The following is a 26384-nucleotide window of genomic DNA, read 5'->3' on the forward strand; positions in this document are numbered from 1 at the left end:
AACTTCTTGTTTTTTTTTGTTATTTTTTATTTTGTTTCAGATTTTAAAATGTGTTTATAAAAAAAATCTATGAAAAATGTTACCTATTAAAGAAGTTACCGGCAAGAAACCCATGCCTGGCAAGGTATTGTATTTATGAGTGTAAAGCGCCCGAAGTTTTATAACAAAGTCTACCATTCTTTGACTTCATAACTTTTGGTACTTTTTGAAGAAAAAAATCTCATTTGGTTTGGTCAAAATAGAAGTGTTTACACTTATCAACCAATATTTATTTTCTAGGAAGAGTGACTTATTTTGTTTTTTATGATTGGTGATTTACTTTTATTTATCGCCCATTGTCTTATCCCTTATCATCCTTGCACTGCACATACTGAGCTAACTAGGGCGTGGTAATTCAATAGCAAAATTAGATGAAATGACTTGGCCTTTACATGATATGATATTTGTAATGCTATCAATACCTTACCCATACACTATGGTATCTTCGTAGGAGTTATTATTTTGTGAGTAAAAAAATGGCCATATTGCTTGTTTAATAATGGGTTTTAAAAGTCCTAAGAAAATTCAAGTAAAGGAGACTTATGTTATTTGATATGGACTACCGTTTTTCCAGAATTGACAGTGCCTGCCAAATCTAGACAAATGTCGTTGTTGTGTTTAGGTTAGCTTGGTAAGAGATCTAGAAAGACCAGTACAGATAAATACTAGGGTTTGTAGAGACTTTGACGTTTCTATCACAGATAAGGTAAGGATAAGTGCCAGGGTTTATAGAGACTTGGACGTTTCTATCACAGATAAGGTAAGAATAAACGCCAGGGTTTGTAGAGACTTTGACGTTTCTATCACAGATAAGGTAAGGATAAACGCCAGGGTTTGTAGAGACTTTGACGTTTTTATCACAGACAGTGTTGTGGATCCGGATCCGCAAGGATTCGCATTTTTTTGAGTCCAAGGATCCGGATCATGGGGTATAAATTTATGGAAAAAATCTACCTAAATTTATATAAAATAGTCACTTACAAATTTTGAAAATCAGACATTCTCGTGATGAGAGCCAATCTTTAAGGTTTAGGTTCAGACTTGAAAATTAAAAGTAATTTTGACTTTGAGATTAAAGAATAAATATTTTTTGAAAAATTTGGTGATTTTATTTTTATTGTCAAGGATCCGGAGCCGGATCGGCACTGACCAAATTTGGAGGATCCGGATCCGCATACAACCAAAGCGGATCCGCAACACTGATCACAGAGGAGGTAAAAATAAACACCTGGGTTTGTAAAGACTTGGACGTTTCTATAACAGATAAGGTAAAGTAATACAGGGTGAGCCACATAAAACCGGACTTTTTCTAAATTGTAAACAAATTAACATAAAATCGTCAATTTTAAAGATTTTATTAAATTTTGAAAACTGGGAAGCAAACTAGGTATATGACTATTAGATCAATGAATAAAATCGCCGCCAGCATCAATCACCGCCTCTACCCGCCTCCTAAACCGCCGGCAGTCCCAGGTCAAAATGTACCTGTCCAAGCTGGCAAAGTTCTCCTTGATAGTGGCAATGAGAGAGGTCTTTGTGGTATGAGCACGTCTATTGGTGCATGCTTCAAAGTAGCTCCAGGACCAAAAGTCCATTGAATTAAGATCGGGCTGCTGGGAGGCCACATTTCCTTAGGATTGTGAGTAACCGCAGATCCAAATTCACCCAACTTTCAAGCTACATTTTGACACGGAGGCCTTTATTTGGACCACAGTTGAGCTAAAACGACGTTCTATACCTAAAATGAGTTTTTAAGTTTCATAGGGGTCTTTAACGTCGAGAACCGAGAAATTTTCACGATTTTACACGATTTTTGATGTTTTTGACATCTCTAAATCTGCCACATTTCACTTTGCAGGAGTACTACAGCCAAACCATTTTAGATAGAGAGCTCTAGTCTTTTCTAGTGTCTTTCTTATGTATCTAACAGTATCTCCAGCAAGTTGCATAACTCTATCTCATCTACAGATGGGCTGAGGTCCGATTTAGTGAGCCCTAGTCGAGAATCCAGATTATATCACCAGCGCATTTCGAATCTGCCTTGTTGAACATAAGCGCGGCCAGCTCGGAGTACGAGCCCATCTTCGTCCAAATATTTTTTTGTGCTAAAGGGTCATTACCTAAGCTTTTTATAGTGGGGTCAAACGTCCTGATTGGTCAAGTAGTTTTGACGCTATGACCATTTTAAAAAAGTCCGGTTTTATGTGGCGCACCCTGTAGTATTGTAATATATGTATAAATCTTTTTTTCATATTTTTTAATGATTTTAAATTTTGCAAATTATGCTGCTAGTTCAAATGATTTAATAGTGGGGGGGGGGGGGGGGGTATCTTGGCCTATATATAATTACTAGCGGCTTCGCCTCTAGCCTCTAGGGGCTTTGCCCCAAGAGGTAATCAAAAAAATTAAGGTGAAATTCGTAAAAAAAATGACCAAGAAAATCTTCTGCAAAAAAAAGAACCAAGGATATCTCCTACAAAAAAAAAATGAGAGGATTTTTTGTTTTTGGGGGGGTTGGAGGTGTCCCACGCCCCAAGAAAATAGCCTAAAACCACCACAGGACCAGTAGGAATATTCCCTGAAGAGTAGAATCCGATCGGTTCAGTGGTTACCGAGATCTTAAGGGACAGACGGACGGACGGACAGAAATCATTCTACTTTGTATTATAGATATTTTTTACTTTATTTGCAATGTCATAAGAAATAGGATTTGTGAGCTCTATCCCCATAGAGGGGTCATTAGAGAAGAAACACTAATATAGCATATTGATATGACGACCTTTATCAAGGATTATCGATAATACTACGTATTTAGAAAGAAGTTTTCCAAGTTGCATATGAAATGATTTAAACAGGGATGAATTAAAGCAGAGGATTATTTCACTAACATTTTAATTCAACCCAAGTATGACAAGATTTATTGTTTTCTGGTGGTCCTATGATCCTTAATCTTTTCGAAGTACCAGAAATGTAGGAAAAAATCCCATACTTAATACATCCCTGTTCAAAGTATTGTAATATCATCGACAAAACTTGTAGAGTAGCAGAAATAATAAACAAATATTGCAAGATTAACCAAATCTATTATTAAACACAAGATTATAAATTTGGAAAAAGGCGTTGGTCGAGTAGCACGTCTTCGTCCGCAGCTTCATCGTCACCGAACACGAAGTGGACGTCCGGATCAAAGACTCTCGGGTTGCGGGTATCCATGACTGTGCTGCGTTGAATAGAAAAAGCCTTGGCCAACTTCAATTTGTGAGAATCGCTGACTCGTCTGTAGTGTTGGGCCGACTCGAGGCTGCGCCAGCGGCCCTTGTCGCGGACGTCCGCGTCGGACAATCCGCTGGCAAAGGCCGCGGAAGTACCGCCAATCTTGGCGGACTTCCCGGACACAACCCCGGAGAAGCCGATCTTCTTGGCCAACGCTTTGATGTTGGTGACTAACGTGTTCTGAGAGACAGCGTGTCGGCCGTCGGGAATGAGTACCCGGGTGATTTTAGCCATTCTTAATCTTGGGAAGAGAAAATTGAGGTCCTCTATTTTATTATCTCGAAAATAATAAGCAGTCCTGGCATAGTACAGTTTGAATAATGTATAAGGGCAAGCTGCGCCGCCTTCTTTGACAATGTGAGCCGTGCTGCCAATGTGGAGTTGGTCATTTTTCATCGAACGGAAAAGGATTTCGATGGCAGGGACGCCGTCCAGTTCGACTAATTTCAAGTCACAAGCTCTCAGCTTTCTCGCATCGCTTATGCGGCTGAGGGTATAGAACTGCAACAGGAGAAGTATTACCGTGCGAAAATTTCGTAGAGGGATCCTGTCCAATTCTTGCGTGGTTCTTGGCCAGCAGGGAATGACCCATTCAATCATTCTTCTGATGATATAGCCTGGCAGCTGTTGAACGCGGGGGCGGCGTTTCCTGCGCGAAGCGGCTAAGCGCACGACGCCCTGGTATACGCGGTCCGTGGCGAGAGACCAGATTTCTGCGGACAGTCCCATAGCTGCCAAATAGGCGTATATGGCCCCCTTCACGGCAGACGTGTACCCAAAGGGTCTCTCGTCCTGATATACCTTCATTAGGAAGCTCATGACGGCGGCTTCGTCCAAATCGAGTGGTTCCAGGCCTTGTTCTGCGATGAACGACGTCAGATCCTTGATGATCCTGTTGTGGCTCTTTCTGGTGCCTTCGGCCCTAGCGGCGCCGGCTAACCTGAAAACAGAATGGGAGGTAGAATGTAATCGGTTTTTGTAAAAAGTGAATGGCTAGGATCGCTTATGGGATTGTAATTTTTTAAGTAAATGGTAAGAAACGCTGTAACTAAAATTGTGGTGCGGCAATAACGTGCATATGGTCTAATGTTGTCGGTAAAGGCGAACGATAATAAAAAATGACTGGCCGAAAAGTTAGAGCGAAAATAAAAAACGGCCTGTACCTTGCTTGTAATTCTTTCTTTCCGGCCAAGCCTAATTCTTGAAGAGCAGTCATTGTTCGGACCGGTTTCGAAGCGCTTGGAATTTGTGTGTGGCTGGAACCTGAGACTTTTTTCTGAAGCAGCCGAGAATATCTGCCTTTATCAGTGGGTACATTTTTAGTTTTTGCGGCTAGACCCATTTTCTGAAAAAAGAAAATTAAATGCATATATATGAATATATGAAAGATAACAAAAGATAAAAAGACCCAAACGAAAAAGAAATATTCGTGGAAATAAAACCGAATATTAATTACGTAATTTAGTAAAGAAAAAATAATGGTTATAATAGCTAAAAAGAAATAAAAAAGCGTCAAATAATCTGTGCAGAAACGTAAAGATTTGACCGAAAAAGGTCGTTTGGAAGAAAAGTAAAGATAATGTAAAAATTCGTATGATTCTAATTAGGAATTATAACCAGTGAAATACTGTTATTTGAAAAGTAAAAGAATGGCAGTAAATCGTTGAAAATTACGGGCCTGTCGAAAAACTCGGGGTGTTTATGCGCGGCCTGAAACGGCTGGGTCGAAATAAAACTTAAAGAAACATAATATTCTTATAAACATTATACAGAGATATAACACTGGCATATAGAAAATATCAGTCTCGAAAAAAGGGGCCATGGACGGCAAAGCTGTATATAACTGGAGATTTCCGAAAAAAACCGTATGGCAAATGAAAAATAAATAAACTGGTATTGTCGAGAACAATATCCTGTACAGTAACTGGCATAGTATGTGAATATAAAAATAACACAGATAAAAATTAGAATCATAGGAGAATAACGGAATTAAGCACGCGTAGAAGAAGCTCGTAGAATAAGAATAAAACAAAAAACTTATATGTAGCAAAATATAGAATGTAAATTGCTGAAATATCACAGAAACAAACCAGCGTGATTTTCCGTTACTAGCCTATGAAATATATTAATCCACTATTACTAACATGGCCAAAGTGGCGAATTTAGTGGATCCGTTAAACATACATGAATCTGACTTAGAAATAAAAGAAGCGTCAAAAATAAAATGGGATTTTATACAAGGCTTAAACTGGTCTTTCTCCAAAAAATCCGCAAAGAAAGCGTGTGACCTCCAATAAGGTACAACTATTATAGATGTAAGACCTGAGATTTTAGTTAGCACGCGCCAAGCTCTAGAAATACAACTAATAGGAGGACAAACATATAAAATATCACTAATGTTGATTGTCTGGTTAAAGAAATTAACGCCTGCTGTATTAGTTTCAGGTAACTTGCTAAAGTAACGAGCGCACTTTGTATTGCTTTGTGACGCAAAGGCGTCGAGCGTCGGTGTCAGGCCAAATTTTGACAGGACTTGAGCATAAGAAGCGTCGTCCAGAGACCACTCGTCGGTGTTAGACTTCTTGGAGCCCATATCCGCGATAGATAGATTGTCGTCGGACCGTTCAGACCAGAAGCAGAAAATCCGTACGTCTGAAAAAACAGAAATAATTATAATATTGAAAAATAGGGTTAAAGATAGCTAGGAGAAAACTCGAATATTGTGTCTGACTTAGAAGAATCTAAATTTAATAATAGCCTATTTATATATTAATGTGAAAAACCGCTAAAAAAGACGAACACGGGAGCGCGCCTAGAAAAAGATGTGAATCTTACCCCATTTGTGTTGGAGCTCAAAGATTTTTAAAACCATTCCTTGGAGCTGGCGCACTCTGGACCCGCGTCTCATGATATGGCACAAGGACTGGGAGTCTGTTAACCATAGGATTAAACGTCCTTTGTTGTTTCTTAGAAAATCCTCGTTGACGGTAAGCAGCTTGTGTATAGCACTTAACTCGCGTAGAGTCGAGGACGCTAGCGCTTCGTTGTCGTTGAACGGAAACTCCGCGACAATTTGAAAAGTGTCTGCTTGAAAGATATATGCAGATTTGTCGCTAGCGTCGCTAACCATGGTTATGAGCTCTCTGGCATCGTTGTTAGGATCCCAGTTCTCTAGTAGATAGGTCTTGTGGGCAGGTTTGACGATGGTGGTGTGTTTGGACTCGTATCTGATAGGTTTGCCGTTATATGAATTCAAGTAAATCTTGCACAAAGACAATTCTTCGATCATTCTGGGGGAGACATTCATAACGGCGTTCCACCCTGACGCAATGACGACTTTTCCCAGCTGGTGTTGTGACTCTCTGGAAACAATTTTCAGTATTTCTCCGTGGGATTGTAGTAAGTGGGCGTTGGTACCAAGCAGGCTGGCTGTTTGCCGACACGGAATAGCTGTGCCGGATTGTCCTGCTGAAACAATGTCGTCGATATCGGATAAGAGCTTGGATATCTTGCGGGCAGGTGCCCAAATTCTCATGCTGAGAGTGTCAATGACAAAGCCTAGGTATCTGACTCTTTGTGAAGGTAGCACTGTCTTGTCCTCGGCGATCTCCCACGCACTGCATGACATCACGAAAAAAGTGTATTGCAGGTATTTCGAGCAACGTCTTATCGACACACCGATGTTGCCGCCGTCGTCGACATACCAAGACACATCCACACTCACTGAGTGTAGATGTATCTCGATAGGTCGGAGCAAGCTGGCCATGATTGCTGTCGCATTGCAGTACCCAAAGGGTACTACAATGAAACAGTAATGCTCGACGATGCCGGCAACATTGGTGATTGAAAAACCGAAGTATCTCCACGCTTCCTTATGTAAGGAAACGTGGAGATACATCGCTCTTATGTCGTGCGTTGCAATGAAACTGCCCCTCTCGATCCTAAACAAATATAAACTGAAAATCATAAGGAACAGGTTCATTGCAACGCACGACATGTCTGTACGAATATTCGAGTTAAAAAATTTGGGTAAACGAATACAAAAGATTGCGAGTGACGTCGACCGGACTAAGCCTTATATAAGAAAACAGCTGTGTAAAATACCCGGCTGCCCGAAAAAAAAAAAAAAATTTGTAACGCACCTGGGTAAAAATGTCGACAGGTCGCTGAGAGGACACGATTTTGTTTCCACATACAAGTTTGTGCTCCTGCTTAGATCTATGCAGAGACGTTTCTTGTGTTGGCCTGTAAAATTAAATAAGGATATAACGAAAGTTGTGAAACCTGGAATAACTGTGAAGCAACCCTACAGATAAAAGTTAAGGAGCGTCAAACGATGTCGGATAGCAATAAAGGCGCTTAAAAGAATGAAATTTAGACGGAGCCGGAAAAAGGTAGTTGTAATTGTGAAAATAACTATTATTTGTTCGTGTAATTTTAAATAAAAAACCGATTTAGAGGAAAAAATCATTTATGCTTACTAGCTATAGTCTTGCTAAGAAAAACCGTACGGGCGGAAATATAGGATTAATCTGTACTAAAAAAGTACCTGTCATAACGTCATATTTCGAGGCGACAGATAAGGGAGCGTTGACTGTGGCAGGTTCGGATAGTTTCATCACATATCCTTTCTCTAGCCATTCCTGCACGGTATCCCTGACGAAAGGCATCTCGGACGCTGCTGACTTATTGTTGGCCATGGACGATGGAGGTGGTGGAGAATGTTTCCATCGGGGCATATAGCCGTGTTTTAGGATGGAGAGGACTTCATTGTTAGCTGACAAAATGGTTTTGTAAAATTCGACGGCTTGAGGCTGGCCGATGCCCCTGGGAAGAGGGGAAAAACCTTTGTCTGTGATTTCTTTAATTTTCGCGTCTATGAAATCCTCGAAATCTTGATCGGAATGGTCTTGAATGACGTCGGGCGCTGTAGAAGTGGTGGCAGAATTAGGGAGAACCTGATCGGAGTCTGAAATAGTAGACGGTTTCTGTGTCTGGGCAAGAAGTGAACTGGACTGAAATCTTTTTTCGGCTTTGGCCGAGTGAGAGAAGGAAGTACTTGGTGGGGTGGCCAACGGTATAAATGGTGGTTCGGATAAAGTTTTATTTTCAAAATTGTTTGTTGCAGGCTGAATTTGTAAAATGGCAGAGATTTCCTGGCGAGAATCAGCGTGAACGGGAGGAGAGATTTTGTTTTGGTTTGTAGCAGAAAATGAGGTGGAAGGCTTAGAAATTTGTTCGGAAGGCTGAACTAGTCATTTTTTATCCGACCGGGGCTTGGCGGCACGCTCCTCCTTTATTCTGTGGCGGCACCTCTCGATCGTATGCGAAGTTTCTTGACAATAGTCACAATAGAATTTCTTGTATTGACGTTTACCGTTGCCTTTGCCTTTGAAGTTGGAGTGACTGGTAGACTGTTTGCTTCTTTTTTCTTCTTCTTCCCTCTCTTTTGACTCCTATAAAAATAAATAATAGCGTTAAATGCATATAATCGCCGCCAAGGAAGAATATAAAAAGAGAGGAAAAGAAAGGAGAGGGTGTGACATAATCGTAATTCCTGTGTTGACGACAAAAAACACTGTAGGAAAAAATGATAGGCATGAATTTTTACGCGACTATCTAGTTTGGAAATTGATCCAGATGCATGAAAGAAAAGGCTTAGCAAATAAAAAACGAAAAAAATGAGAAGGCATAGCTAGTAGAGAGTAAAAAATTATTGTAGCCGTACTAAAAAGATAAACGGACGCGTGGCCCAGGACGCGAAAAATCGGAAATGAAAATTATTAAGTTTAACCGAACAAAATTAATTGTCAGGCAAAAGATATTTCTTGTTTGAGGAAAAAAATTTTTTGCGTGGCGTGACCTATGGTCTGCGGGCAAAGATAAAAAATTTTTAAGATACCTTGCAGAGTGACTCCCAAAGCTTAATCTCTTTGCTGTTCATTTGCATTCCTCCAAAACCAGCTTGGCTTGCAAATTGTGTTGCCGTAGAGAATCTTGCGTTTGGCTGGAACATGATGTTCATGTTTCGTTGTAGCTTGCGCAAAGCATCTATCGCGTTTAAGGAATCATCGAGAGCTGAATGAATTTCAGGCCTCATTTTGACAGGGGCCATCAGAGAATATAGGCGTCGAGCATTTTCTTGTAATGCTTGCTCAATATTTAAAGACTCGACGAGACAGGATTGCAAAAACACTAGTTCACTCCGGCCTGCAACGGGTAAATTGTGATACATCCCGTATTTACTAATCCTTTCCTGTTGAAGCCCCTGCAGCGATAAAATATGTCTTATGTACAATAACATAAAAAAGGCTTAGGCGTTAGGTAAAAACAGAATAAGTTAAATATAAACGCCTGTCAAAATAAAGTACAAAAACTTTCATTAACAAGAAATTAAAACCGACGCGAATCTGACATGTATGAGATGTAAGAAAAATTATTTAAAATCGTACCTATGTAAAAGCCTTTGCTTAAAATAGGACTTGTAGGGAGCAAAGGGGCCGACCACGAAAGAAAGAGGCTGCCCTATAGTATTATACTTATAAAAATTAGTATAGAAGTAAGAAAGGAAATAAAAATCCGAAGAGAAATATTTTATACAAACATATTTTCCCTGGTAAGAAATGGTGCAAAAATCCGGGGCACGATATTTCACCAGCGAACCTTGAATATTTCGCATGCGGGGACAACCCATCATCACGTATGCTGGATCATATCTGGCGTTGTACTGTGGGTGGATTTGATTGGATCTAGCCTTTGTGCCAGGTTCGAACTGTGGCCGGCGATTAAAATAGTCCTGGGAGTCCTCTTCTGAATCGGATGCATCCCTCAGCCAGGGCTTGGTTGCCATCTTGGATGCGGGTGCCGCCGTCTCTTTCCGCAGAGATGTCGGCTGGGCGGCGCCGCCCCAGTCAATTGTCTCGTCCGAAGACTCGACATCTTTCTCAGAGTCATCCTCAGATTCGGGAGGGATAAATTCTTGTCTCCTTTTCTTGTTGGGTACGTAAGCTTGTTCCTCGGCTTTCCGTTTAGAAGTAGAGGGATCATTAGATGCAGCCATCTTCTGTATTAATTCTTGGATAGAATCCATTTGTGCCTGTAGCATCTGAATCTTGTCCTCGTCTGGAGCAGATGCGGCTGACGGCTTTTCCCCGTTGGCTTTGGGCTTCTTGGAAGCATTGGATTTATGTGAACGCCTAGACGATTCTGACTCACGCCTAGATCTTTTCTTTGGAGGAGTTTTCTCCGGGGATCTTGATTTGCGTGGATTGGCTGGGGGGGTGTCAGAAGGATTCTGAGTCGTAGCCGTGCCGTTATTACCGCCGTTCCCCGTCGGATCATTGATATTGGCGGGAATCTCTAAAAAGAAATATAAATAGATTAGAGAAATCATATATATCCAGAAGACAGGAAAAATATTTCTTAACCTACTGCAAATTAAAAATATCTTAAACCTTGCAAAGGAGAAACGTGTGTAACATCTCACCCTGAGGGTTTGAAATCCTAGCCGGATTGACTGGCTGTACCGCCGAAAAAAGGGTGAATAAAAATGTAAACCGTAAAATATCTGTTTGAAAAAATGAAAAAACAGAACATTAAATAGCTGGCGCCGCCAACAAATGAAAGCTTGCTCATTGGGGGCGTATATAATATATTATAAAAAACTATCTACGATTTTAACGACGTAAAAAGAACTAAAATAAAGAGTTCTATATAAAATGACTTTAAATATCGTGTATACACGTGGCCGTAGCGAAAACTTATGGAAATTCTGTAAAGCTAGCGCAGTCGTGCGATAAGAAATTGAGACAGCCCGATAGAAAATAGAAAAAGATTAAAGGGCGTATGTAAAAATTCTTTAAATTCTTTTTTAAAAAATTGGAAAAATAACTCCGACTAAAAGTAGCAACATTGAAACATTTACAGTAAAAGTCGTGTTAACAGAAATAACATACCAGAAATCGAAACAGAAAACTGGCAATAATTAAAGGATTTTTTAGACAAGCTGAGCCATAAATCTTTGGCTGAAAGATAAAATAAGAAAAATATTTTACCCATATTGCGAAGAGCATTCAGAGCGGCGTCTGTTACGTCGTCATTCTCGGTCTCTCCTTGATCCAAAAAGTTGGCAGGCAGTTGGGGATCAGCCATAGTCAATTATAATCCGAAAGTATGAATCAATTCTGAAATAAAAGACATATAAACAAGGCGAATGACGTGAAAAAGGCGCTGAGCGTAAAAAGGAATAATTGTAATGAATAAAAAAAACTACATCTGTTGGGATACTGGCTAAAAACATGCCAACAAAGTAAAATAAAGAATTCTTTATATAGTGCTGTTAGCCAAAAGAAATCGTGGGCGAATGTGTAAGCGCCTCTGAAGGGGCGATTATATTACTAAGTATGTATATTAAGCCCCGATAGCTGGGGAAAGAATTTTTTAAAATCGAAAACGCGGCATTCTTTCTTAACTGCGTTTCGAATAAAAAAGCACGTGGAAAATTCCAATATGGTCGAAAAAACATTTGTAAATCTATAGCATAAATAAATTTTAATTTTAGTTGTTTAATATATAAATAAGAAAGAATAAAATGATGGTTCGACGTAATTTGCAAACGTTTTATTTAAAAAACGTGTGGAATAAAAAGCCGCGTAAATTCGAAGGAGATATTACCACGTGGTATAATATTATAACTTGACGTAATTTAAACCAAGCGTGGAAAAAGGCTTAAAAATAACAAAGAAGGAATTATGTAGCTAGTAGGGAGGGTGGGAAGGCAAATAAAAAACGTTTTCATTATAAAAAACCGCCGAATATTCTGGCTGAAATCGTTTTATCACATGCACTGGATATAATCTACATAAACATGACAAAAATAGGACGTCATAACAAACGTTATAAAGGAATAGTCATATCCTTTACTATAACATATTAACTTAATTACATAAAAACTGGAATTCGCGATTTAATTGTCGCCGAAAGGCCATATCGCTTGTAGAGCAGTTATGCGTTCACTAGTTCTTCAAATGTATGACTAAGCGAGTCCGAGAGATGTATGTAAGTGGGTGTGTGTGTGTGTATGTGTGTGTGTGTGAGTGTCCGTGCGAGAGTATGTGTGTGTTCCCCCCTTCTCTTCTGTTGAGTGTCCCGTGGCCTTAATTCACAACCCTCGCTCTGTGCTTTCCCGCGGATATGTAATCAGTAAACCGACCCTCTGTGGTGTACGTCTGTCCGTAGAGTATATGTGTGCGTGTGTATATGTAAGTCCGTGGGCGCTCACTCCGTCTCCTCGAGTGTATTTTCCCCCCGTCCCCTTTGTGCCAAGGTGTGGGGGGAACGCAAAGTAAATTGCCTTCCCTAAGGGAGAATATGAAGCCTTCCCCTAGGGGTATAATAATCCTCTCTCCCGTTACGAAAAACGGAGAGAGAAAATGTCCGGTTTCGTGTGTGAACGTAATAAATTCAATCTTCGGACTCTCGGACGTTACCGTCCGGAATATATAGTATTTTTTACCGAACTGCAGAAAACTGCGCATCCTCTTAATTAAATAATTAAAGAGGGAAACAAATGGACTTAATGGACCTTAACAGGGTTGTGCCATAGATCAAACTGCGGTATAACCGCGCTTCCTCTAATGATTGTAAGTAGAGGGGATGTCATAACAAATCAGTAATTTTTTACTTTATTTGCAATGTCATAAAAAATAGGATTTGTGAGCTCTATCCCCATAGAGGGGTCATTAGAGAAGAAACACTAATATAGCATATTGATATGACGACCTTTATCAAGGATTATCGATAATACTACGTATTTAGAAAGAAGTTTTCCAAGTTGCATATGAAATGATTTAAACAGGGATGAATTAAAGCAGAGGATTATTTCACTAACATTTTAATTCAACCCAAGTATGACAAGATTTATTGTTTTCTGGTGGTCCTATGATCCTTAATCTTTTCGAAGTACCGCCCCGAAAAATTGTGACAGTCCTCTGGGGGGGGGGGGGGTCTTAATGCTCGAACCGACCACCTGGGAAAACAAAAAATCTCGTCTAAGACTCAAAAATCAAATAAAAAACGTTTTCATTATAAAAAACCGCCGAATATTCTGGCTGAAATCGTTTTATCACATGCACTGGATATAATCTACATAAACATGACAAAAATAGGACGTCATAACAAACGTTATAAAGGAATAGTCATATCCTTTACTATAACATATTAACTTAATTACATAAAAACTGGAATTCGCGATTTAATTGTCGCCGAAAGGCCATATCGCTTGTAGAGCAGTTATGCGTTCACTAGTTCTTCAAATGTATGACTAAGCGAGTCCGAGAGATGTATGTAAGTGGGTGTGTGTGTGTGTATGTGTGTGTGTGTGAGTGTCCGTGCGAGAGTATGTGTGTGTTCCCCCCTTCTCTTCTGTTGAGTGTCCCGTGGCCTTAATTCACAACCCTCGCTCTGTGCTTTCCCGCGGATATGTAATCAGTAAACCGACCCTCTGTGGTGTACGTCTGTCCGTAGAGTATATGTGTGCGTGTGTATATGTAAGTCCGTGGGCGCCCACTCCGTCTCCTCGAGTGTATTTTCCCCCCGTCCCCTTTGTGCCAAGGTGTGGGGGGAACGCAAAGTAAATTGCCTTCCCTAAGGGAGAATATGAAGCCTTCCCCTAGGGGTATAATAATCCTCTCTCCCGTTACGAAAAACGGAGAGAGAAAATGTCCGGTTTCGTGTGTGAACGTAATAAATTCAATCTTCGGACTCTCGGACGTTACCGTCCGGAATATATAGTATTTTTTACCGAACTGCAGAAAACTGCGCATCCTCTTAATTAAATAATTAAAGAGGGAAACAAATGGACTTAATGGACCTTAACAGGGTTGTGCCATAGATCAAACTGCGGTATAACCGCGCTTCCTCTAATGATTGTAAGTAGAGGGGATGTCATAACAAATCAGTAACAACAACTGATAACTATGCCAAGTTAGAACTTTCAGACAAAAGTTGTATTAAAATCAAAGTATTAATCGTACTATAAGTTATCCTAAAATAAAGAATATTGTATTATAGGTCTAGATAGAGATTATTTGATCTTTTATTTATCCATCCCTGTAATTTTAGTTTGAATGCTTCGATGACCCAGACGTATATGAAAAGTTTCTACTCGAACAAAAGGAAAAGAATGCGCGCATGGCAGAAAAGCGCGCCAAAATTGTTAACAGCAAAATGGCGCGAGAAAAATGGCTGAAAGAGAAAATCTCCAAGGTTTGTACGTTAATAATTTTAAAAACAAAGGTTTTGGTGATTTCCCATAAAATGCTTGTCGAGCACTAAAACTCCATTAAAATAAATAAAAAATAAGCGTGAAGGGGGGATTAGTATCCCTAACCCTTCGGGGCCAATACTTGCAGTGCCCTAACCATGACTGGCTACTCAGGACCTACTATAACCTAATCTAACCTGACATAAAGTAAAACTTCCATTTTATATTTGTAACTACCTATACCTACAACTTATCTAACTGTTAAATTCATTAAAATCATAGTCTTGTGATTTATGTCGTAAAACTTTTAATTTTTAAGTACTTTGAACACACTTTTTAATATTTTAAAATTCTACTTTAATTGCATAGATTTAAATGATTTTCTTGCTAATCAAAGCGTTTAATTTTATGCATGTAAGTTGGTTTATACCTTCTTTTTATGTATAATTTATGATAATTGAGGAAAATTCTTTGAACATTTTTTTCATTTAGGCTGAAAAGGATATGAAAGAAAGTGTGGCTCTTGTTGAAAAATTAAGATCTGCCCGGGCTATTCAAAAACACCGCTCGTTGGTAAGTACTAAGTAAGGCTTGATTTCTAGAAACTAGAGATTTAATGGATAATGCAATGGATGATAAAGTGATGCATTGCACACCCCCAATAACAGAAAACAAAATTACCCGTCTGAAGATATGACTTAGCAGTGGAAAAGTTTGGACATTGACAATTTGTACAAACCAATGAAAATAAAAGTACTAAAAAGTTTTAATGGGAGACCTTGTTCATAAAATTAGATAACCAGTGTAATTTACAGTCCAATGTCCCCGCCCCCCCCCCCCCCCCATCCCTATTGCATTGTCATACCTAAGTTTGAATAATGATGGTCATGTTGTTTCAATGACCTGATTCTAATAGAACAAACTAAAAACTAATTTTTCTCTACAGGAAGCCCAAACAGCTAACAAAGAAAATGTACATAGAGATGAAGATAATCATCATACAAGTGAACAAGAATACTTAACAGAGCCAACCTATCAACGTAGACCTACTAATGATCCATGTTCGCGTAGAGTCACTTTTGCCAACATTAGTGGTAGTGAGCGAAGCCGCGCCAGGCCGGCACCACGTAGGATCATTAGTAAACAGCTGATCGAAGATTCGGCGGGAAAATCTCGACAAACCATACTAAAACCCGCGAAAAATGAAACAGTAGCAGAAAATATTGAACAAGATTTTTGTATGGATTCTGAATATGACTATTATAGTAGCCAGGAATGAAGACTTACAATTAAAAACACTTCAATAATAAAGAAAAGCATTTGTTACAGACTGTTGTTATGGAATTATTGATAATAATCATACCTGTTTTTAGGCCAAAGCAACACCCCTTACATAACATTTATTTTACACTCCTCGTTTAACAAATTTGCCTTAAAGTTTTATTAAATTTTTCTATAATAAAAATCGAACTTGACAATGCACAAAATTAAGTCTTTTTATGAAAAACAGGGAACCAGTTATACATCTGTTGATCCAGGTTCTGGACGTCATGATAGCGGCCGCCAGTCACAGAAGTGGCAGGATCTATGCCCACCTGATCTGCAAACACCAGCGGATTGTGATGAAATTGATCATATTCCCGTCAGGTTCAACATTTTTACAACTTTATAAAAATGCCAAACATGAAAGAAGATCTTTTATACCTAGTCTTAAGATTGTTTTATTTTCATTGTCTATAATAAACACAAGTAGATACATATATCATATGAAGTATCATTAGGAAAAACGAAAACTTTATCAATAATGATTTTTTTCTTCTAGGGGACCAAGTAGGCAAGAAGATGAAATAAATTCACACAAATCAACTTGTTTAAGGTATTACTTTCTGTTAAGGACTGGTATTTGTCATTTAAAGAAAAATTGTGCTGTCATATTGTTTTCAAACGGTCTGATTAGATTTTAATTTTGAATATTGACAATAAAATTGTATAAAATACAAAAAATTCGACATATTTGAAGTGGAAAAGTTTTTGAGTTGCCATTTTGATATATCTGCCTCTAAAAATTCGTGAAAATGTTGAAATATCCAACACGTGCCTGACAAAAAAAAGAATATAACAATGGAAATATAAACATCCAAATGAATACGAAAAAAGTGAATAAATATTCATTACATTGTACTAGGATCGGTAGTAGTGATTATGGCACAACAGACAAACAGACCAAAACTCAATCAAGCCGTCATCAACAAACATCCAAAAGTACCGATGCCACTCTTCAACCTAGACGACGTTCCTCTCAGGAATGATCCATAAATGTATTAAAAATTTAAATCATGTCAAAAAATATGTTCATTGTAGCTTGGGAACTTTTTTAATACCTGGAAAACGGACTCGATAACATTTCGTTTATTCATGATGAAAACCAGTTCTGAACCTTGATTAAAAGATAGTTATGCAACATGTTGTTTTATTTTTTCATGTAAAATCTTTTTCTTTTTGGCTCCGTGGGATTTATTCTATAAGGCTATAAATTTTCTTTTTTAAATTTGTTGACATGTATTTATATTACAATACAGTTTGATACTAGATGATAAAGCAATAATAATATGTTTTGATTTCTTGAAAATCCGTTTTCCAGTATGGCTTGTTACAAGTGGATTAATATCCTTCGGCCCCTCGGGGATAATAAAACTGGTATTAATCTTATAATTTTTCATGTGATGCGATAAATAACTATCATGGTTCAATTTTGACAGGGTTCTCATAGCTCAGCAGGAATACCCAACATTCCGTCCAACCTTTCTCCAGACAAAAAATACAGGAATAGAGTTTTACATTTATCAGGGGCTGCTATTAGGCCAATTAATTCCATTTGAAATTGCCAAAAATTAAATATTTTGTTGGAGTAAAACTTGTTTTTTGGTGCAATTGAAAGGGAAGGGGGTTAAGGGGAAATTTTTGCTTAGAATGGTTTGTCAGAATCACATTACCTTTTTCTTGTACATTTATAGCAGCTGATTACTTTTTGAATTTCTGAATTTAGCGCTAAAAAGAAGAAATCACGTGTTTCCTTCATCATATGTCATCCAATAATATGCTGGCATTTTGACAAGGAGACATGTGATTGGTTCGATTTAGCGTCAAGAGCTAAAATCGTACCTTAAATGTAATGCATCTGCTTCGTGCCGAGTTTATAGATAAATCATAATAAAGTTACATGGAAATAAATCTTCTTTTAGATGAAGTATCCATCCCTAATAAGAAGGAGGATTTATTTTTCTTGCATTGACCAATTCCTAATTAAATGTAAAGAACAATATACTATAGTGAAAGTTCTACTGAAGATTCTGGAATTCTAAGTGCCACTACCGATTTACAGTCCATAGCCATGATTATAGATAGGATCAAGAAATATAGGTAATTATAGAGTATCTTTGCTTCAAGTGTTTCGAGATTATATTTATATTTCAAAATCGGTTTGTTAAGTTGTGTTATTATGTGTTTGTTTGTGTGTGTGTAGGTGTGTGTGTTATCAAATATTGTAAATCCGCTTGTCGTTGGGGAGGTGACAGGTTCGAATCTCGGTCCAAAACCACGTCACAACTCACGACGTTGAAAGGTTATCTATTCGGTACACAACTATTAAGATTAGTGGGAGTGCCTGGGTCCAAAACAGGCGCAACTCATTAACATTTACAGATAGGAATTTCAGACAAATGTCGAATAATCAAAAAAAGTTGGTTGTCTTCATTAGTTGGGATATTAGGTCTACGTTGTTATTAATTTTCTCCATAGGTATGAATTAGATTTATAAGCGTACGGGAATGTGGAGGGGCAGTACAGATTTAAAATTCATAATTGCTACGCTACATATAATAAGGCAAAACTCACATCGCATTATAAGTTTGACCTCTAAAACAGGCAAATTTCATTAATCCTCGATGGTACATATTTCATAAGACTTGCAAATGACATCAACATCCTTGATAATAGTAGAATTTCTATAATCTTTTATTTGGTTTTATTCTTATCTTGATTAATCTATGTTATTTCTCGTTACCCTTCTTATCTTCATTACTCTATGTTTTGACTTTGTTCATTACTACTTGATTGATTGGTATATGATGGCTTTGTTAAATATTTATAACACCTAAACAAAGACATTATTACTGATTATAATTGTTCTTGTTCATTACAATACTCTATTCAAGCAATTCGCTATTTTCAGGCAATTTGTTGAAGAATCTACTGTAGGATCTTCCAGTCTTGGGGACACTGACAACAATCCTTCTGTTGTAGACACCCTGGCGGGACAATTAAATAATCTAGGAATGATAATTATTGTTCAAAATTGACCATAACAAAGCTTCTCTGATAATTGAAGTGAAGACCTTGTTTTAATTTTTATGGTTTAAGTTCTACTAATTGTCCTACAATTTGGACAGTCTCTTTTTTAAGTTCTCAAAATTTGATGATAAATCAAAAGCAGTACTGGATTGAATAGAGAAACATCACTATTTCAATTAAATTGTAGGGTAGTTTTGCACAAAATAATATTGCCAAAAATAATTCTATCAACAATTGAAAAATTCAACATTACCAAAAACAAAACTGCATAGAATAAAAGTGTTTTGATTTTTGATTACAAATAAACGATCTTATGTGTTTGTGAAATTATAGAGTACTTTTGCCAAATGAATCCAAAAAATGCTTTACTTTTTTTTAAAGTAACAATAATATTATTAAAAATGTAGGAACGAGTTTGAAGAGTTCTAAAGGAAAGCCTTTCAAATTGAATAAAGATTTCCTACAACAACTTTTACAATTCGAATCATCATCCCCTCTAACCACTAGGAACAATATTAAAAAATGTTAAAGAAAACTTATTAGAACTAATTTGTCTTCAACTGTTGTCTGTCTGTCTGTCTGTATGTTTGTAACGAAAGATATTACTAACCGCTCGACCATAGTAAATCTTCTCTTATGTCAAGAGAAGGTTTACAACTATTTTGGAGGAGGGAACCTCCTCACTCCAAAGAGAATTCACCTCTGGAAACATTACCCCAAATAACATAAAAAATAAGTTTGGTGACACAAAGGATTAGCATTTTTAACAATTCATAAAATGTTCTTAATATTGTAATTATAGTTCTAGTTCTTATAGTTCATCAAATTCTTCTAAGGTAATATTTAGTTTTTTTTTATTTTACAAACAATCCCCCTCTGATAGAAAAACATATCCAATTTATTCCAGAATTCGTTTAGCTGACAAAATCTATAATCAAATTATTTTTTTTTTCAAATGTTGTTAATAAATCAATGAATATGACTTTTTGGCTGGAAAAATTATTCAACTCTAAGAAAGTTAATTTTGTTTAAATCCTAAAACAGAGGTGGATTCTTAAAAAACTTTTTGGCTCATTAAATTCATTGAGGCTCGCTAAAAATTTTTGTGAAAATCCTCCAAAATCGCACAAAAAATCTACAAAATTTAAATAAAATCATAAAAGAGTTATTAACATAAGGATTTTTCACCAAAAAAAATTATCGAGCCCAACTGATTCTAGTGAGCTAGTGATTCAAAAAGTTTTTTTAAGAATCCACCTCAGTACTATATGATCAAGTAACGGATTGACATACTTATCTTCGAGAGCACACTCTCTTTTTAAATAGAAGTAGCGCAACTATAATTTAGTAATAAGGCGAACTTTAGAAAAGGAAATACTTACATATACTATAATACCATGTGTGTCTTTATTTGACAAAATAAGGCGAAACCAGGGATTTAAAGGTATAAGAAAATGAAAGAAAATTTGACGTAAATTCTCAATAATGATAAACAAAATAACACCTCTTGTGTATTAAAATTATTGGTTGAAACGCCAACCAACCAAACAAAAAATCCCCCCAATTTTTTTAAAACGATAAATGAGGGAACGTTTCTATAGAACTTGATTACTAGATTACTAGATTACTTGATTACTAGACCCCTCAATCTCTGGGCAAAACAGAAAAAGGAAAGAAATTTGGAATAAATATAAAATATCAAACAGAATTGAAAAAGAATTTCGCATTAACTTAAATTCAATATGCTTTGTTGTCAGTCAATATGTGATGAAAAGAAAACAATTCCATTCGTATTAGCGCAGCATTAGAGCAAAACACTAGAGGGAGAAAGGTTTAAACAACTGTATCTCCCCATCGCAACCGTCTTGTGCAACCTTTCTATTGGGTCATTGAAAATAATTTTGTTTAAAAAAGCCTTTTAAAATATTGCTAGAATCCGGAATCCGCGGGAATCCGCCATTTTTTGGGCGGATTCTTGTAAGAATCCGAATCCGGTCCAAAAAATTGATGGATTGCCATCCCTAATTGTATTACTAGACATAATTGTCTTTGTGCATTACTAAAGTGGTAAGAGCGTTTATAATCAGGGATCTAAAGGGATAAGACAATGGCCGATAAATTGATGTACATCCCCAATATTGATACACAAGATACACAAAATTACCCCTTCTGTAGAATGAAATTAGTGGTTGAAACGTTTGATTACTTAACGTATCAAAGTTAACTGAAGTCCCCAAAGTTGTTAAAATAATGAATAAGAAAACATTATTATAAAAGTTTGGGGACTATTGTAATAAACAGCCCATTGTCCCTTCTCTATTTGGTTTTAGTTGTTTTTCAATTAGCAATTTTCCTAAAAAAGATTTACAACTGTTAAGAAAAAAAATCATCCTTGTTTATCAAATCAATTTATAAAAATTATATAAAAGGATTTATTAAAACTTTAAAATTATCCGAAAATGAAATGATGTTAAATTTATTTTAACTCGATCGTTTTTAACCGAAAAAAAAATTCATTTTTCTATCTAAATCTACGGAATAACTGTCATAAATTGTCCAATTATTTTTAAAATAAAATGGGAGTTAAACAATAACAAAGAATTGCTATGGTTAAATTTTTGTAATAAAAATTCAAGGACTTTCACAATAAAAACGACAAAACATTTGGGGTATAGCAGCAGTTTTAGATATCTTAATGTACAGACAGACTAAGATAATATTTTGCTTTACTTAACTCACACCCCAGCCCAATTAAACCTAAAAAGTTCAGGGTTGGGTTCTTAAAATATGGAATCTTAAAACTCCCCAAGAATCTTTAGGGGTAGGGTATTTGACGATAGATTGATGTACATTACCCCGTCCCGTTTTAGAAAAATTTTGTTAAAATTTTTGCCCCCAGCCATAATATGGTTGATTTTTGCAAAATAGTGACCCATGCTGTATAGTTTTTCTATAATGCAAAAATTGCGATGGCAGTCCCCATTTTTTTGGGTAAATTTCATGTTTATATCAACACACTACAATTGAAATTTTGTAAAAATCTTTAAAATTGAGATGGTACAAGAGCTTTAAAAACAGATCTTTTTGCAAATTTTAAAAACTTTGCAGTGCTTGTACCATCGCAATTTTTGCATTACAGAAAAACTATTTTGCATGGGTCATTATTTTGCATAAATCAACCATATTATGGCTGGGGGCAAAAATTTTAACAAAATTTTTCTAAAACGGGACGGGGTAATGTACATTCCCAGTGTCAATTGAAATTATCCCTTCTTCACTGTAAAATTGGTAGAAAAGTTTATGCACTGCTGATTTTTATACCACAATCAAGATACATCGGAGTAATCAACGTTTCTAAACTCAATACCTATATTACACAATTTTCGAAGATTTATCATTTTAATTTGGAAGATTTTTTTCTCTGTTTTTATATTTTTAAGAATCCACCTCGTAGAAAAATTCGGAATCCTAGGCGGAATTAAAGTTTTGCTTCCGCAGAAATAAAGAAAAATTGGAAATTGTAGGACAAAGCTTATTAAAATATCACAATTTCTTTCACAAGATCTCTCTCTCTGTAACGATGATTGTATGGTTCATCTTACTTTTTTCATTAGTTCAAAGGGAGGGGGCGGTTGTGACACTTTTTGAAACTAAAACTACACAAATTCAACTTAAAATAAAGTTACAGCACTGAAATTTGGAATGACAGTCGCTTTAAAGAGGTAGAATGTAGAACCGTGAAGAGAAGTTTGTGAAACCGCCGCTACCGCTGTTTCCCGCCAAAAAAAAACAATTTGGCGATAGCGGCAGTTCCGACGCATTTCCTTCACTGTTACACATTGTACCTCTTCAAAGCAACTGCCATACCAAATTTCAGTGATGTAACTATTTTTTTTAGTTCAGTTCCTTTGACTATTTCATTGTTTTGGTTTCAAACCACCTTCCCCCTTAATAAGTTTTATTTGATTTCAGGAAAGACCTATCAGCAATCTTGTATCCAAACCCAAGAAAGCTCCAAAAATAAGATCTTTATCTTCTGAACAATCCACAAGGTTATAACAAGCGCGCAGCTACTCTAAAACTAGAATATGTCGTTATGTTCGTCTATATTCCCATATAGATGTTACAAATTATGTAAAAAAAATAATGATCTACTATTATTACTCAGGATTTAAAGGGATAAGAAAATGATCGATAAACAAAATTGCCCATTCTGAAGATTTGAATTATTAGTTGAAAAGTTTGGAAACTGCTAGTTCACAGCCAATCAGTCAAAATTGAATGAAAAGTACCCAAAGTTTTTGATCAATCTAATAAGATACCTTGGTAGTATAATTTTGGGTACCAGTGTAATTATTAGTTAAATATACAAATGTATCTTTTTCTTTTCAGGGATACCATGGATAGTCGAATATTGAGTGGAAATCTTGATAGCACTACCAGCTCCTCGTCAACCTGGGAACAGTCCAGCTATAATAAACACCCACAAGACAACCAGCATAAATCTGTCCAGAAAGAACCCTCAGAAAAAGATGAAAAGCTAAGGTAATTTTTTTCTTCATTTTTGAATAACCTCCAGCCTTCGAATATTTCCTGGACCTTACTTAATCAAAACATTAATAAAATTTTAACCACAAAGTAAAAGATATATTCTTAAAAGTTTAAGAAAAAGGAAGGGGCTAGGTCAAGGCCCCAAGGGAGATGCATTTTTTAAAAAAGGTATTCTACTAATAATACATTTTTAACTATGTCTTATATTTACAATGACGGATTTGAAGAAGAAAATATAGTTCTTGTATTACTTTAAATCATCTAACATCAGTGATTTATTGACATGACCTGTTAAAACACTATTTGTTAAAATAGGGTAAAATGGCTGTTTGGATAATGCCAACCCTAGCTGTCATGCACTAACAAACTATACTCTTTCCAGCATTATAGTAGCATTATTATATACTGAAATGGAACACAAATACATCTTATAAGTCATAAACGAAACCTCATTCTACACTCTGTAATGGATATAGATTGGTTCATTAAGTTAAACTACAGATCAACATAAAACTTAGGTTTATTAATAACCAGGGATGATGGGACATATTATAACACAAATAATAAACATATAAACAATTACATGATAAAACTGTAGGTAGGTATCAATTCAGTAGGCGGGCATCTGACCAGGATCCTGTAATATGAAGAAATCAACATTGCTTTTACTTTCCTCTGCGGTCTTTCTTTTTGGCGGCTCTCCTCTCCTTTTTGCTCAATCGTAGCATTTCCATGTCCTCATACAAACGCTTGTTCTCCTCATACAAATCATTCTTGATTCGGGCGAGACGGTCATACTGCTTGTCCGTGTGGTCGTTGAGCTTGCGTAGGTGCTCGTTCTCTGATTTAAGCCGAAGAATTTCTGTCTCTGCTTCTACTTCTCTCCGTTCCTTCAGCAAGTCAAATTCGAGTTTTAACGACTCATGAGCTACATTTAGTTGAGTGAGCTCGTAGCATTTGGCGTGGTAGAGTTCACTGATCTTTTCCGAGATCCTGGCTGACTCTCTCTCTTGACCGTGGGGATCACGGCCGGAATGGCGGCCCCGTGCTACTCTATGAAGGAGACGCTCAAGAAGGCCAACGGAATTCGGCGACCTTGCTCCTTGCTCTCTCCTAGCACCGCTTACCATGCTGTCTGAACGATGGCGGCTGAGGGTCCTGTGGCTCCCTTTTCTTTGTTGAGTTCTCTTGGTGGCGCTGCGGGATCGGCGTCTGCGGTAAAGGCCGCGGCTTTTGAGTATATTCAGCATGTGCTCGTCGTTGGTGAAGTCGGGGGACATTCCTAAGGGTAATGGCAACGCCAGCGGGTGGAGTTGCTTGTCGGACGGCTTCGGGGGCTTGTTGTATGCAGACTGGAAGTGTTGGGTCAACCAGATGCGGGTCAGCGCAGCGGCGGCTTCCGTGGGGGTGCGCCCGAGACTTTTTTTGCTAAAGAATTCCTCGTACATCTGCGCAAAAGTGACATATTGTCCATTACCAGCCGGCTGTAGAAAAATTTTATGGAGGCTCAGGGCCTGGAGTCCGCAGCAGGCGGTGTGGTTCCTGACGAAGGTGTTGAGGTCGTTGATGTCCGGCCAGTGCCTTTCCAGGTCAGGAGCATACCTCGCGGTAGACCACGTGACCTGGTGGCGGCCGGACACCTCAGCTGCTTCAGTTACGGCCTTGATAGCCGACTCAATATCATCCTGTGTCTCTTCAAGGAACACGGCAAGGAGCACGTCAACGGTGATGTACAGGCGGCGCTGTTCTCTCTCCATCAGGGCTAGGAGTCCTTCACAAAATTCCTGGAAATTCTGGTTTTTAATTTCCTTGTAGACAATGTGGGGAATTTTTGGATGTTTCGGCCCGACAGTGCTGTTGATGGTGTAGTCAGAGAAGTGCATGTAGATGGGGGACTCCTTCTCCTTCTCGGGGTCCACTTGCATCTGCTCTTGGGTGGTTTCCTCCTCCCAGCTCTCGGACTCGTGGCGCGGCATTCTAAAATTTGGAAAATAAGTTAGATTTTTGAAAACTAAACTATTTTCATTTATTTACGAAGAAAAAAGAATTCTTGATTTGTAAATAATAATTCTTGGAGAAAAAATATTTAGAAAATAAACTTGGTTTCATGAGGCGCCGTGAAATGTACCCAACATGAATTTTATGGTACAAGTTTTAGATTTGAGAATAAAACTATGAGTTTGGGTATTTTTTTAAATTAGGTTATACAATTTGGTAAATAACAGATGAAATATTGAAAAATACATTAAATATTTTATTTTTGAATAAAATGTCGCAGAATTGTTGGAAAAAAAGAACGTACGATAAAATGTTTATGTAATGATTTTGTATATTTACTCGACGTTGGAAATTTGAAGAAAAAAAAATTATTTTTTTGAATAAAATTGGATACCTTGGATAAGATTCACAAATTGGAAAATATTCCGGAGGTCGTAAGAGATTGAAGATCTCGAAAACGGATGAATTAATTTGGGAAAACACATTAAAAGGTAACTTTTGTTGTTGGATAAAAACCAATTAGCGAATTACGCGTCAAATTGTTTTATTTCTGTTTTATGCGGATTGTTTTGAATGCCGCTGAATTGCGCAAAATGTTTGTGTTGCATAGTAGATTGAAAATTGTAAAATTTGATAGAGTATTTCCGCTAAAATTGCACTGCAACGCAACAATATAAAAGAACAGATATAACGGTGTAAGGTCGTCTTTTCTGTGTTGGATAAGTAAAGACGGGAATAATGAAATAAGGTGTGGTAAAAAAAAAGGCCATACAGGTTAATTTTGAAAAAAGTATATTATGAAATATGATAAAATGGAATACAGTATTTTTTAACATAAAATGTATTTACAGATATTTTGGATATGATAGCAAGTATTTGAGTTTACTTGATTGCTCTAATTTATTCAGAG

The 26384-nt window shown here is 37.1% G+C and overlaps 5 protein-coding genes across 6 annotated transcripts in view; 2 read left to right on the forward strand and 3 right to left on the reverse strand.

Moving 5' to 3' along the window:
• Positions 1 to 9: 9 nt before the first annotated feature.
• On the forward strand, positions 10 to 18933 carry LOC145323140 (uncharacterized). The gene is made up of 11 exons (XM_080165530.1): positions 10 to 124; positions 662 to 745; positions 14434 to 14577; positions 15068 to 15148; positions 15522 to 15845; positions 16083 to 16222; positions 16398 to 16451; positions 16761 to 16875; positions 17332 to 17397; positions 17904 to 17995; positions 18807 to 18933. Exons 1-11 carry the CDS (start codon positions 77 to 79, stop codon positions 18931 to 18933), a joined length of 1275 nt encoding a protein of 424 aa, XP_080021656.1. The 5' UTR covers positions 10 to 76.
• Positions 2723 to 4748, reverse strand: LOC145322866 (uncharacterized). The gene is made up of 2 exons (XM_080165190.1): positions 4476 to 4748; positions 2723 to 4252 (listed from the first exon to the last, which is right to left on the reverse strand). Exons 1-2 carry the CDS (start codon positions 4679 to 4681, stop codon positions 3139 to 3141), a joined length of 1320 nt encoding a protein of 439 aa, XP_080021316.1. The 5' UTR covers positions 4682 to 4748; the 3' UTR covers positions 2723 to 3138.
• LOC145322865 (uncharacterized) lies at positions 4852 to 7237 on the reverse strand. The gene is made up of 2 exons (XM_080165189.1): positions 6148 to 7237; positions 4852 to 5964 (listed from the first exon to the last, which is right to left on the reverse strand). Exons 1-2 carry the CDS (start codon positions 7208 to 7210, stop codon positions 5438 to 5440), a joined length of 1590 nt encoding a protein of 529 aa, XP_080021315.1. The 5' UTR covers positions 7211 to 7237; the 3' UTR covers positions 4852 to 5437.
• On the reverse strand, positions 7454 to 13854 carry LOC145322867 (uncharacterized). Of its 2 annotated transcripts, XR_013880828.1 has the most exons (4): positions 11367 to 13854; positions 9215 to 10671; positions 7862 to 8768; positions 7454 to 7557 (listed from the first exon to the last, which is right to left on the reverse strand). XR_013880828.1 is itself a non-coding variant. In XM_080165191.1 (2 exons), exons 1-2 carry the CDS (start codon positions 11461 to 11463, stop codon positions 9749 to 9751), a joined length of 1020 nt encoding a protein of 339 aa, XP_080021317.1. In that variant the 5' UTR covers positions 11464 to 13854; the 3' UTR covers positions 8786 to 9748. The 2 variants fall into 2 exon arrangements, 1 of the variants encoding a protein (XP_080021317.1); XM_080165191.1 differs by lacking the exons at positions 7454 to 7557; positions 7862 to 8768 and having other exon boundaries at positions 8786 to 10671.
• Positions 18934 to 19418: 485 nt separating the features above from the next.
• LOC145322872 (uncharacterized) overlaps positions 19419 to 26384 on the forward strand; it is a 31965-nt gene continuing 24999 nt past the window's right edge. The window contains exons 1-4 of the mRNA XM_080165204.1: positions 19419 to 19429; positions 19725 to 19761; positions 22898 to 22977; positions 23318 to 23470. Coding sequence (XP_080021330.1) covers positions 23325 to 23470 — 146 coding nt within the window. The 5' untranslated portion in view covers positions 19419 to 19429; positions 19725 to 19761; positions 22898 to 22977; positions 23318 to 23324. The remainder of the gene's footprint in view (positions 19430 to 19724; positions 19762 to 22897; positions 22978 to 23317; positions 23471 to 26384) is intronic.

The sequence above is a fragment of the Acartia tonsa genome, chromosome 6, assembly GCF_053477335.1.
Source record: "Acartia tonsa isolate MP-2025a chromosome 6, ASM5347733v1, whole genome shotgun sequence".
Classification (NCBI taxonomy): domain Eukaryota; kingdom Metazoa; phylum Arthropoda; class Copepoda; order Calanoida; family Acartiidae; genus Acartia; species Acartia tonsa.